The 14410-nt window shown below is 35.8% G+C and overlaps 1 protein-coding gene across 1 annotated transcript in view; it reads left to right on the forward strand.

The window, feature by feature from the left end:
- TRPM6 (transient receptor potential cation channel subfamily M member 6) overlaps window positions 1-14410 on the forward strand; it is a 147662-nt gene that overhangs the window by 68111 nt on the left and 65141 nt on the right. Inside the window, exons 12-18 of the mRNA XM_014794705.2 lie at window positions 1263-1397; window positions 2458-2511; window positions 4352-4492; window positions 6676-6810; window positions 8451-8728; window positions 9815-10043; window positions 12983-13135. Of these exons, the coding sequence (XP_014650191.1) occupies window positions 1263-1397; window positions 2458-2511; window positions 4352-4492; window positions 6676-6810; window positions 8451-8728; window positions 9815-10043; window positions 12983-13135 (1125 nt within the window). The remainder of the gene's footprint in view (window positions 1-1262; window positions 1398-2457; window positions 2512-4351; window positions 4493-6675; window positions 6811-8450; window positions 8729-9814; window positions 10044-12982; window positions 13136-14410) is intronic.

Here is a 14410-nt window from a genome sequence, read left to right on the forward strand (position 1 = left end):
TGGCAATCATGTATTTCCATTCTGGGGAGTTTCCTCCTGTTTTCTTTGCTCTTTTTCTGGAATACTTATTATTTAAATCTTGGACCTATGGACTGCTTCTCTAATATTATCTTTTCCTTCTTATCTTCCATATCTTTTCTTAGGTAGATTTCCTCAACTTTAATTTTCATGCCTTGTATACAGCTTTTGGCTTCTGATAGCATACTATGTGTTAATTTCTAAGAGTGAATTTGTTCTTTATCCTTTTTTTTAAAACAGCACCCTGAATACGATGTCTTCTTTTGTCTCTCTGAGGATATTAATGATAGTTCTTTTGAAGTTTTCTTTTTCTGCATTGCCTGATTCCTCCCAGCTGGTGTTTTTTGGTCTGTTTGTTCTGCACTTTTTGTTTAGGAATGGAAGATAGAAAGCTCATTAGAAATCTGAGCCTGTAGATTTGGGCTTTATAGTGGGGGTGATCTGGCTGCCATTTGTTGGGGGACCTGCGATATCAGCATATTCATGTTTTCTCTCTTGTGTTAGTCACAGTACCAGATAAGAATCCTCCAACCCCCTGCCTTGAAGGTAAAAGCCTTGCTGCTGGTGTTATGGAGTGAACTGGGGGAAGATAAGGGGGAAGGTCCCAATGTTAGGAATTCAGCGTGTGTACATTTGTTTCATCCCGGTGCTGCCAGAATTCTGTGGCATAGATTTGTTTGGTTCTTTTTCCAGTTTCACTACTTGGCTTTCTGGGAACTGTTAAGTCAACTACCACTTGACCATCTGCTCTCCAGTTTCTGAAACGTTGCGCTCTTGACCTTCTTGTTCTTGTGGATTCATTTCTTTAAAAAAAAAAAATCCCTTTACTCTAATTTTAGTGAAGTTTTAAGTAGGAGTAAAAGTAGATGAGTGTGTTTAATCTGCCGTTTATATTCCGAAACCAGGTAAAGTTTGAACGGAAACATGCCACATTACCAAAAAAAAAAAAAAAAAGAAACGTTGGAATTTTATTAGAATTGCGTTAAACCTGTACATTAATTCGAGAAGCATTGAGATCTTTACAGTAGTCAGTCCTCTCATCCAAGAACAGATTTTTTCAAGATGTCTTTATGCCTTCAAGTTCATTTTTTGTTATTTCTTCAGTCAGGTCCTGGACATTTCTTAGTAAGATTGTATTTTATAATTATTGTATCTGTATAGTTTTGAGTTCAAATACATTGTAATTCTTTAGTCCTTTCTACTTTCTTAATTGTCTCTCTCTTATTTATTTCTACCCTCTGAAGCCTGACTCACTGGAACAAGCAATGTTAGATGCTTTAGTGATGGATCGGGTGGATTTTGTGAAGCTCTTAATAGAGTATGGAGTGAACCTCCATTGCTTTCTTACCATCCCCCGACTGGAAGAGCTCTATAATACGGTGAGTATTGGAACATTTCATCAATCACCTCCCTTAAGATTTGTTTATTAATTAGCTTACCATTTAGCTTGAGCTAAATCTCGAATGTTCAAGTATCCTTGAATGTCCATGTACAGGGATAGCTTATAGAGAGACAGACTTTTCAACCAAAGGAGAAACATTCTTACCAAATCCATTGTAGCCTATGGTCATTTCTGTGTTTGCCATTTTAATTAATTACACGGAATAGAAGCATAAACTAAAAATATGGTCATAAGACCATAATTAAAGCCAAAGATGTGAATAAGAACAAATTGCTTTTATTGAGTAATTAGGAGCATCTCAACCTAAGGCCACTGTTAACATTCTGTTCCTGCAACTTTCCTATGCAAACCCTTTATGGAAACTAGACTGGCTACTCATTGTGAAAACACCAGTTGCTCAAGCCGTGCACCCTTCTTGAAGTGTCCTTCCTTGTCCTTTGAGTCTTACCCTTTCTTCTAAGCTCTATTCAAGTTCTATCTTCTTGATTGCTCAAGTCATCTGTCCCTATAGTACAAATCATTCACAACTCTGCTTGAGCACACTCATCTTCATATTGTTGGTTATTTTTTGGTGTAAGTCCCCACTCTCTTCTATTAGATTATAAAAACTCGGCAAAGAAAGTACTTATATTCTTCATTAAATCCTCAAAAACTTGATTGTAAACACAAAGATAAGTGTTCAATAAATATTTGTCGATGGAATGTAATTATGTGATGGGATTTGTAATTGTGTGATTTATATATGATAACCGATAGTTATAAATTACTTAAAATTTATTTCTGATTCTTAAAAAAAGTTAAATTAAGTTCTTACTACCTACATATATATGTCTTGCCTTGAAAGATGCTTCAATCTAATGACATCTTCTCTTGGGAAACACCTTCCTTAGAATTAATTTGGCTTAAGCTTCATTGCTAAAGATGTTGAAGAAAATTTTCAGTACTCTGGGTTACTTATGTATTCTGAAATAAAGTTTTTTTTCTCCTAGCACATGGTAATTAAAAGGAATAATTCTTTCTTTTGTTCTTTGTTACAGAAACAAGGACCTACTAATATGCTGTTGCATCATCTTGTTCGAGATGTAAAACAGGTAAACTAATTATGAAGGTGTGCAAGTTTCTTTGTGTATTGCCTTAGCTTTGTGATGGAGGTATTGCCAGATTTTGCTTTGTAAACTGCAGATTTGGATTTTCTAGTGAATTATCTACCCTCTTTACTCGTGACTCTGAACAATTTCATCACCAAACCACACTCTTACATTTTTTTCTGTAATTTACTTTATATTTTTAAAGATTTGATCTGCCAAGTAAGTAGCATTAGCTAATAATTTTTCTCTTACAAAACATGAATTGGAGACATACAGAACTTCCAGTAAGAACTTCAGCTCAACGTGATACAACAGTACTACCCATGTTGATAATACCTGCTGAAAGTAAAGAAAATTCCTAGTTCTGTTTTCTTTACTGGAGGACTAATATGTGATTTCTGTTGTTTTTGTTATTGTTGTTTTGAATATTTGTGATAGCTTGGGGGCTCTGTTACTTCTTTTGTGAGTCTAAGCATTGTTCTAGGGAGCCAGGATGAATCCCCCCACTTTATATACTTCCTTATAGTTTGCTCATGGTGTTCTCATTGATCTTTGAGTTAAGTCAGACTTAAAATAAAATCTTCTGATCCCCCGTTAGTTACCAAAACTTCCCAACTTTGACAGACTCTTATGCCTTAATTCCTTCTTTTTTAATTACCAAGAACTTTTGTTTACATCCGCAGAAGACCGAGGGGTGCCTGTTTTTGTCACCATAATTAAAATCCCTCCACAGCACATTTTAAAAATTCTTCTCTCATTTTTCTGAAGTCTGTTATCTTGATGGAGAGAGTGTGGGCTTTCTGGTTATGTTGACTTGGTGGGAGAGCCAGAGTGAAAGGACTGCAGAGGAGGACATTTAGTTGGCAAATTAGTAGTAAGCAAAAGTGTCCATGCTGATGTAAATTTAGTTTGCATTGATTTATGTTAGATCAAAATGATTTTCCTTAGATTATTTCCTTAAACTCTGATTCTATCACAGTAAACTGAAGAAAAAGGAATGAAATATGTTAAATATGCCATTAACTAGCAGCAAATAAGAGCATTATTTTTGGTGTTTCTTGAAAAAAGTAAATTATGAATGTGAAAAACAGAAATTAAATCATTTAGATTTATATATATATATATATATATATCTCCTTATTTCTTATTCAAAATATTGTGAAGGTTATTCACAGGCTGTTCATTTCAAAGATCTTATTCAACACTTTGTGTACCTTTAAAAATGTACTACGGATGGCAGTTCAGAAGTAACAGTTATGAAGAGTAGTAAGGTGGCTTTTAAGGGGTCAACATAATTTTTATTTAAACTAAGATCCATGTATTTGGAAATCTGCTGCTCAGCCCTCCCACCAACCATAACATTTGTCTTGGCACAGCATCATGTTTTGACGTCCCATTTGGTTCTGCCATTTCAGGTTCCTTATTTTTATTTGTTCTACTTCCTTCCATATTCTTGTTCTGTGCTTCATTAATTTTACTCCTGTTGTAGTAGTTGTGTCATTTCCAGTTAAAAACAATCTTTTATACTATATTTAAATGTATTTTATTCTAAAGTGTGTGTATGAATGAGAGAGAGAGACAAAAAAAAAGAAAGTGAATGAGCAGATATAGGCAGACATTCAATGTCTGTGAAACTAAAACCATGCTATAGCTAAGTATCCTTTTCCTTCTGAACAAGCAGATTGTATCAATAGCTGGTCATATTAATTGATTGGTTTGTAAAGATGATTGAAAAGTATGAGTCTGCCTCTTTCCAGTTGATTTGGTTATGTTCTAATGGCGTGGCACAAGAGACAGAAAAAGAGAACTGAAAGTTACAATTCATGACATGTTTTTGTTTCAGCATGCCCTTTTCTCAGGCTACAAGATAACACTGATTGACATTGGATTGGTAATAGAGTACCTCATTGGTGGAGCATATCGCAGCAGCTACACCAGAAAAAATTTCAGAACCCTCTACAACAACCTCTACAGAAAACATAAGGTAGCATAAATGAAAAGTACCCTAGTAAAATTCAGGATAACTAGGAGTAATACTTTTAGAAAAATGGTTTGGGAAGTTCAGATGGGATTAGCTTCTAAAATGGATGTTCTGTTCATCAACAGTTATTGAGTATCTGCTATACGTAAAGTATTATGCTTAAATGCTGGCATGCTGGCCTGGGATGAACATAAAGGTCAGGAGTTTAGAAACTTCTAGAGGAAACAGATTTATGAATAACTAGCCATAATGCAAAACAGGATGTAATATGTGCTATATTGACATAGAAGTAATGTGATGAGAAAGGTTAGAGGGAGAGATAACCACTTCTTTTCTTTTTCTTTTGAAAATAGAGAAGTCAAAAGCTAAATAGGATCAGATCTATAAACTCATGATAGTCCAAAGTCTGGAGATGACAAACTTGGAACAAGCGTGTAGGGATTATATTGGAAGATGCATGCAGAATGTACTTAAAAGTACATATTGTACATATTTTATTTTCCATCATAGTTTTGAAAGTCTAAGAATGTAAAATTAGACTGGTTAGTGGATTAGCAGAGAAAATATTGCTTGTTTCTTAAAATCGCCATTACAGATCAGTAAAGTGAAGAGACTAGTTCTTATTAGTGGATAATGGAAGTGTTAGAAAAGGTAGTTTGGGCCATTTTTGGTTGGGAGAAGAGCAGGAGCAGTGAGAAGCACAGCGCTGTGGACGTTGGATATGCTTTTGCAGTGACAAGGAGACCTCTCGCTGTAGAAGTGCCAGAAGGTTGTGAGGGATAAGACTGGAAAGGTAGTTTGGGGTAAGATCATATGAAGAGTCTAGAGTATCAAGCTACTTTTGATCTTTATTTAGAAAGAATCAGGTGAAGTGAAAGCCCAACTTGGCTTTAGGAAGTGAAAAAACAAAACAAAAGAATCGCCAAATCTCACAGAGACAATGTTCTTTATTGAAATTTCAAAGGCATGGAGGTACACTTGAGGAATCACCTACTTCATTTAAACAAAGTATACCTTGCTTGAGGGTACCAGTGGTGGGTCTGAGGACTAACTGTGGCATTGGTGCAGCCAGTGGGGAGCATCCTAGGCAAGTTCCCCTAATGCCCTTTCTGGAAGTGGGTAGGAAATTACCTATTACACTAATTATTTTCTAGTTAAGGGTATAGAGTTTCTTGTGTTTCCTAGTAAATGAGATAACAGCAGTCACAAATACATGGTTTGGAGTCAGAGAAGTCTGGGACTGAATCTTAGTTTTGCTCATTAGTAGCTGTGTAACCCTGAGTGAGAAACTTAACCTCTCTGTATGTCAAGTTCCTCATCTATAAAATGGGAATAATAATATAATACCACTTTCATAAATTTATCAAAAGGATTAAATAAAATAATACTTTAAAAACTCATATTCCTGGTACACAGAGGGTATAGACTAGCCATTAACAATAATAGTCATTATGCTTATTACTAATGATACTATTAATTCTATATCACGATAATAATGATAATAATTTGAGTATTATCTTTAAAAAGTCTGGACCCCATCAATTCTAAGTCTAATTTATATCCATAAAACACAAACTGAAAAAAAAAATAATAAAGTAGTTAAAAGCCTATGATTTGTATCATAAATTTTTGTGTTGGTCCCTTTAAGAATGCTTCTTTTTGTCTTTGCTTCTTATTGAGGAAGGCTTCATGCTGATAAGCAATGAATTATGCTGTTATTGGGCCTAGCCCCAGGAATTCCAGTGGCAATATTATGTAACCCCTAGAGAAATTCCATAACTTTCTAACTTAACCTTAACCTCAGAGCTGTTTGTGAATGGGAACTTTTTCTTATCAGAACTGTGAATCTTTATTGCCCATTCTGAACTTGTTCCAGATATAGAACATCCATTGATTCTAATGGAATTTCCACATAGAGAAGGAATGCAGATATGTAATAGGGAACAAAAGAGCATTTTCTCTGAGATGTTAGGAATAACGGTGTGCTTAATAAGAAGGAGATCATGAGAGGCTCTTGTTGGGTGAGTAGTTAATCTAATCATGGACAAGAGACAGAACCCTTGGGTATTTGGTAGGACACAGTATTATATTTGGTTTTCATTATTGTCAAGAAATAAAATGTTAATTGTTACCACTACAATCTTTTTCCCTTTTTGTTTTATTTTAAAAATAAAATAACATGCCAGAGCGTGACCAGCATTGCTCAAAGCCTGTCCCAGCCTCCTCTTCACCGGAGACGCCCCTCAGGAAACAGAAGTGAATCTGCAGAAATCACGCTGCATTCCCAGTTCATTAGAACTGCCCAGCCTTACAAACTCAAGGTACCACTTACTTGTTTTTAGATTTGAAAATAAAATTGTTCTTGCAGGCTGAGACCAACTTGGAGAAAGGGAGGTACGATAGCGGGACCATTTACAAGTACCATAAACAGTTGGCGCAAGTCAAAGTCATAACACAGCTGTCTTTTAACAACAGTGAGCAAAGGCCCAGGACAGAGTTACTGGAAACTCAGTGATTGCCTATCTTTATTGTTCCAACCTCCACCATGTCCAAATGGTGACTCAGGAAAGCAGTCCATGGGATGGTACTAAAAAATGTAACCATTAGCTCAACACCGCACCCTCTAATTGGATGTGACTGGGGTTGTATGTTACATAATGTTAATATGTTAATATGTTCTCCTTTACTCCCCTCTCACATAGTCCTTTGCACCTTTTTTTCCCCCCGTGTTGTTATTCCCCCTCTCCCTGTACTACCTCAATCCCACTTTCCTCTGGGGATGAATGTTTTGCTCAAGAGTTTCCGTATAAATGGTTTCTATGTTGGCTGAAAGAGGTTTGCTTTCCATAGCTCCTAGAATGAAAAGATATTTTATAAAATTACCATTAGTCATCACCAATGAACACAAATTCCCTTTATTTATAGAAATAGAGGAAGCTTATTACAGTTTTTGCTATGATTCCATTTTTATTTTATTTTATTTAATTAATTAATTTATTTTTTCCCCCAAAGCCCCAGTAGATAGTTGTATGTCACAGTTGCACATCCTTCTAGTTGCTGTATGTGGGACGCGGCCTCAGCATGGCCGGAGAAGTGGTGCATCGGTGTGTGCCCGGGTCTGAACCCGGGCCGCCAGCAGCAGAGCGCTCGTGCTTAACCGCTAAGCCACGGGGCCGGCCCAACTATGATTCCTTTTAATTAAAAAGAATAATTATTGAATCTTTCTATTTGCCAGACATTATATTGGGTGCTTGGTTGAATTTGGGAGGCAGGTGGGTCAGAGAAGACATAATGATGATTGAGAAATGGTCCCACCTTCCCTAAAGTAATAACTGTAGTGTGGTATGGTAAGCATTGAAATAGAGATACATCCCGAGTGATATGGAAGAATGTGGGGGGTTAGGATGTGGCATTTGAGATGAGCTGTAAAGGGTGGGTTTACCAGATGGAGAATAGTATTTCATTATTATTTGTTACTGTCCCTAGAGAAATATAATCAGAATGAAGGAAAGGAAACTGAAAAACAATCAATTTGACTGCATGTTGGCAACACTAGAGACAGTTTTCTAAGGGGAAGTTAATGAATCTATTTGTAAGGTGAGGTTAGAGTTTTTTTTTATAGTTAGTTATTGCACATGTTATTTCAACTCATTTCCTTGAGAAATTGAAAATTATCATATGGTTAGTGGGTCTATCCCAAAGGTACAGTGTTTTTATTTTGCTAAACAAACTTAAGGTATATCAGCTTAGAGACCCTGGAACTAATAGATGCAACAAGAAATAGATTACCTTAAAAGGCCAACATTTTAGTTTCTGGTTTATAGAGTTCTATTATTATTTATTATTTCCATCTCTTTCTGGTGATTTAAAAAACATGTCTAGGATGCTTGATGTGTTTCATTAGGTGGAACATCGTGGATCTTAGTATTTGGAAACCCATTCCTATTTTATTTTCCAACAGGAAAAGTCTGTAGTCCTTCCTAAATCAAGGAAGAAGTCAGAAGAACCAAATCTATCAGATGACCCTGAGTCTATAGGCTTTGTTTACCCTTACAATGACCTGCTGGTTTGGGCTGTGCTAATGAAAAGGCAGAAGATGGCCATGTTCTTCTGGCAGCACGGAGAGGAGGCCACGGTTAAGGCAGTGATTGCTTATATTCTTTACCGAGCCATGGCCCATGAAGCTAAGGAGAGCAACATGGTGGATGATGCCTCTGAAGAGTTGAAAGATTACTCAAAGTAGGAGTTCTCTCTTCACTTCATACTAAACATCGACAGTTCTTAGAATGGTTAGACACTTTTATCTCCCTCACCTTAGAACTTGTAAGATGAGGGGACTTGTTGCCATGCGTTTCATGGACTCTCCTGTAAATAAGGGTCGTTAGGTATTTTAAGGCACTTTGTGGAATAAAGAAAAGAGAGGTGGCCTTCAAGTCAGGAGACTTGGGTTTTAGTCCTGGTCTAGCTGTTTACTAATTGGGCAAGTCAGTTGACCAGATTTCAGGACTTTATTTCTTCACTATGAAATGCTCAATTAATGATTTTGAAAATCCCTCCCAACTCTCAAACTCTTTGATACTAAATTAAGTTAAAACTTATTGTTCACTTTAAGTATCTCTCAGGCAGAAAAACAAATAAACATATTATGTTTTAAAGAATCAAAGAGTGATGGTGGAAGATAGAAAAATTAGAAATGTTTTTGATTTTTTGATTACTAAAGTGTTATATATAGTAGTGAGGAAAGAAGGGAAGCTAGAGTTAATAGAAACTAATTTGTAATTTTGATTTAAAAAATTCCAGAGAATGACAGCATCTACTTTTTAGAGAAAACAACCTTCCAGAAAATCACCTGAAGCTGTCTCCAGGTCTAGCTTCTCTACTTAAGTCAATTACGTATTTTGTAAAATCTTAACAAAAAAAAGGTGGTTCCACGACGTTTTTTAATTGCTAGTTCAATTTTGGCAGTCTTTTCTGTCAAAAAATTTGTTGTTATGTCTTATTAGGGAGTCTCAAACCAAGCTATGTATATATGTAGGCTGTTTTGTGGTGTGGAGTGGCTTCGCCCCATGAATGGCTCAAGTGTTCCTGGTGTAAATAAAATTCCATATGCTGCAGTGTAAACCCCCTAGTTCTGTTCCTTCAGGAAAGGGAGAACAATCCATTTCCTGTGCAACAGTCCTTTTAAAATGGCTTCTGCAAACTGAGATTAAGTTGCTGTTCACTGTTTTGCATTGGTCTTTTCTGAGTCTCATATCTAATCTTTCTGAATGTTTCTGGGGATCTTGTCTGCATTTGTTTGCGCCATTCACTGTTGTGTCATTACAGACAGTTTGGCCAGCTTGCCCTGGATGTGTTGGAGAAGGCATTCAAGCAGAATGAGAGAATGGCCATGAAACTGTTGACCTATGAACTCAAGAACTGGAGCAATTCCACCTGTCTGAAACTGGCTGTGTCTGGAGGATTGCGGCCCTTTGTTTCGCATACTTGTACCCAAATGCTACTAACGGACATGTGGATGGGGTGCCTGAAGATGAGGAAAAACTCTTGGTTAAAGGTACATTTACTTGCTTTATAGAATTTAATATTAGCTTAGTCTGAAGGTCTGTACTCTTGAATTCATTTTTTCATTGTTCCAGAAGAGTATCTTCAGGAAAACCAATTAATATCTTTGATTCTCAAAGATGAGCTGGAATCTTCCCAGTGGAACCTCTGACAACTACTTTATCTCCCACTACTATAGTTTCTTTTAAAAAATGGGGATAATTGTACCAGCTCTGTCCAGGACAAAGCATGCTTATGTGAAGGTGGTTAGAAGAAGGTAAAAGCATATACAGACATATGCACAATTTCATTATTCGTAAGCTCTCTTGCCTCTGATAATATAGCAGAAGTAAATGAGACATTTTAGTGAATTTTTCTCAGCTAAGAATACTAACTGATAATAAGCCAAATAAAATTAGCAATTTCTGTTGTTCTACTCATCCAGTGTGATGTTTCAGGGAATAAATGGCTCTTTTGTAAGGCTGCCCTTAAACATATTTGTTCACACCACTAACCAGCTCCAAATTCTCCTATTCCGTTACAGTTTAGTTTCATCTCTCATCTTGAATTATTAAGAATAATTTATTTATAACTTCTAAAGACATTTATCTTTTGACGTCAAATCTAAGCCTAAAGCTTCATGTTATGGTCAAGCTTAAGAAGTAGGTATGCTTTTGAAACTGAATAAAAGGAGATAAAGTGTGAGTATTAAGAGCTACATAGACTATATTTTATATTTTAATTTCATTCTTCCTAGAGTTCTTAAAATTATGACATATCCCAAATAGAATGACTGTTCTTAAAAAATGTGTTTTTGGTGGACACACTACAGAAAACACAAAGAAATAAAAGATGTGAGATAAAATATATAAAAGAGCTTACACATTTTAATTCCCACTAATGAGAATAGAGAACTAAGAGAAATGTCAATCAAAAATTATCTTACGTAGTCAAATCGTTATGTTGTATACCTTAAACTAATACACGATTATATGTCAATTATATCTCAATAAAACTGGAAAAAAATGATCTCACATAGCTTTTTCTTTAACAAAATATTGTAGAAACAACAATTGTTTCCAGAAGAAGTTCTTCTTTGATCTGTTTTGATTTCAGTCTTGGAGATGATGAAGCAAAAGTGTGCATGGGTCCACCTCTAGCTATTTGGCAATAACTCTTTTTAAACATTCAGAGAATGAGATGGGGTATAGATAGCTGGAGGTCTGAGAAATAATTTTCCCCATGGCTGTGTCCTGTCCATGCTTTAGTTTACTAGAAATCCTTATTACTGGGAACTTCCTGCTCCTCATAACCTTATATCAAACAAGAGACTTCAGTGAAGCAAGACTAAATGTTTTGCCCCAAAACATAGAACAAGTTAATAAAGAAGGCTGAAATAGCTATTTAAAGTCTCTGAGCTGCAGAAAACCATACTGTTCTCCAGTACCTAGATGCTAATTCATCAGTGCTTGGCTTGTGTGTTTGGAGAATACATTTGCAAATAATTGTAAGATGTCCAGGTTAGACTAATTCTAAGTGGATGAAGACTGGAGGAAGACCATTTAGGGTTATGTGGAAGGGAAAATCATTTAAATGTTTTGGGTAAAAGGCTCCAACCTATCCCTTGGAAATGAGATGTTGATGTCATTGACTCCTGTTTCATGAGCCAATTGTTCTGCAATGGACAAGGGCAATAGAATGGGGAGCCTCTTCAGGAAGTGGGTTAGGAATTAATTAGTGTAATATTATCATTGTACCTGGTAACTATGGTATTTCCAGACCTAGAAGATTGCATGTATTTTGGGTTCTACATCTGAAAAGAAAACAAACATATAAACAAACACATCTCTATCGGAACTGGGGAAAGTCCAGAGAACCTTCACAGGAGATCACGTTTTAAAACAAAACAATAGAAGGTCATTTCAGCATGAAAAAAAATGAAGATTGAGAAGGATAGGACTTCAGTTATTTAATCATGAATGGTATATAGTCAGTTAATCTTATTTTTGTTCACTGAATTGGAGAATACCAAGGCCGAATTTTAACTTGAAAGAGGTAGTGTTCATCAAGTTCATTTTCACAACATTTTGTAAATCTTCTAAACTCTTTACCTTGAAAGGCCATAAAAGTTGAACATAAAAATTCTTTTGAAAAGACTGTAAATAAATGAATGAATGATAACCATATAATGAAAAAATTGTGGATGTCTGGATGTATACCTTCCTTGGATTTTACTGGTGGAAAAAGTATTTGTTTAGGATGGGAGATGAATCTAACAGAAGTGGCACTTGGTATGGTTTTATATTCTTGATTTTATAATATGAATAATTTTTAATGTGTTTTATGTGATAATAACCACTTAATGGCTTTAAAGAATTATTAAAGCAATGTGCTCATTGAAAAATAATGCTTCTCACTGCCCTGCCTCTAGGGATAAGTAATAATAGTTAATAATAAACAGATAAGTAATAACAGCAAAAATACATATTTTTGAACTTTTAAATGCAGATATACATATACATATATATTTTTAAATTTTATTTTTTTACCAAAGTGGGATGACACTATATATATTATTCTATAACTTGCTTTTTTTCCACTTAATATAACTTGGATACCTTTTCATTAGATTCAAAATTGCTTTTGTCTTTTTAATGGTTGCATAGTATTCCACCTTGAGGTTGACATTTAGTTGAACATCAATTTTTTCCTTTTACAAATGACCCTGCAATGAACATCCCTATCCACATATGCTTGTGTTCATGAGTATTTCTGAGGGAAATGCTTCTAGAATTGGAATTGTTGAGTCAAAAAGTGTGTATAGAATCAGGATATCAACTGAATTGGGGATGGGTCTGACATTTTATATACACTGAAATTTTAATTTTATTTGAATAATACTTGTTGCTTGTGTAACCCCTGCTATTTATTTTATTTTGTTTTCTTTTAAAGATCATCATAAGTATTCTTTTACCACCCACCATTCTGACATTGGAATTTAAAAGCAAAGCAGAGATGTCGCATGTTCCCCAGTCCCAGGACTTCCAGTTTACGTGGTATAATGGTGACCAGAACCCCAGCAGTGCCAAAGAAAGTGATTGTCTGGTTAGTGCAATGTCATAGTGGAATGAATCTTCCTGGCATGGACTATGCACAAACATACACATACACAAAGTTTATTTATTTGACACTCAATCATATTATAGTATGGTCAGATATAGCATGTATGGTAGATCTAATTAACCTCAAATTTCTGCCTCAAAGCCAGAATCAAAGACTTTATTATATCTGGACAGCTGCTTAACTTTTCATTTTCCTTTGTGACTAGTAGAATAAATAGACTTACCATTTCTCTAAAGCTACAATAAGGAATGCCTCAGATCCTTAAAAATCTTTATTTATAAAGATACGGGTTTAGAATTTGCATTGATCTTCACTGTTCCGCTCCACAAATTTTTTCATTTGTTATTTCTAGTGACTATGAATAGTTTTACTTGAGTTCCCAGATATATACTTTTTCATGGGTAGCTGGAGCTACTTCTCTCATAACCCATCATCGCTGGAGAGTCTCCAATATGCTATCTGTGCATGTATTTTTTGCTCCTTATGTCTCAACTTGGACCATTGCTTATCAAGTTGTCATTTACTGTGAAGTTTAGTAAATGTCTTCTCTGATACTTAATTCTTCAACGAGGCATCTTTAGCATCTTGTCTGATGTGCTTTTGCACTTATGAGTATATGTTATAATATTTAAAAACATATTTGATAAATATTAAATGAAAAATAATTATAATTAATTTGTATGGCTGGCATCTGTTGTGATTGGTTGAGCATCCATTCTGATTGGTTAATGCCTCTATCAGATCAGTTGTTAAATATTTTGACTATCATGCCTATTTGGGTATGTATGTGTTCCTCTCCTCTCCCTCCCTGACTCCCTCCCTCCCTCCCTCCCTCCCTCCCCTCTTTCCCTTCTTACATTTCTAAGCCTGATTGTGGGGCTCTCGGAATCCAAGATGGCCGGTACCTTCTAACCTCTATGGAATGTGTGAGAAGATATCCCTCGCAAAGCTGGGCTAATCAAGTTGTCATAATTGTGATTGTACTGGCTATATGATATGGTTACTAAGTTTAGACCATTTCATTTTTTTTTAAGGAAATGTAATATTGAAGAGAACAAATGTAGTATTGACCTAACCCCTTTAGAAATAGAATACAAGGGGCTGGCCCCGTGGCTTAGCGGTTAAGTGTGCGCGCTCTGCTACTGGCGGCCCGGGATTGGATCCCAGTCGTGCACCGACGCACCGCTTGTCCAGCCGTGCTGAGGTGGCCTCCCACATACAGCAACTAGAAGGATGTGCAACTATGACATACAACGA

Source organism: Ceratotherium simum, chromosome 20, assembly GCF_057802395.1.
Source record: "Ceratotherium simum simum isolate JZ-2026a chromosome 20, ASM5780239v1, whole genome shotgun sequence".
NCBI classification, from domain to species: Eukaryota; Metazoa; Chordata; class Mammalia; order Perissodactyla; family Rhinocerotidae; genus Ceratotherium; species Ceratotherium simum.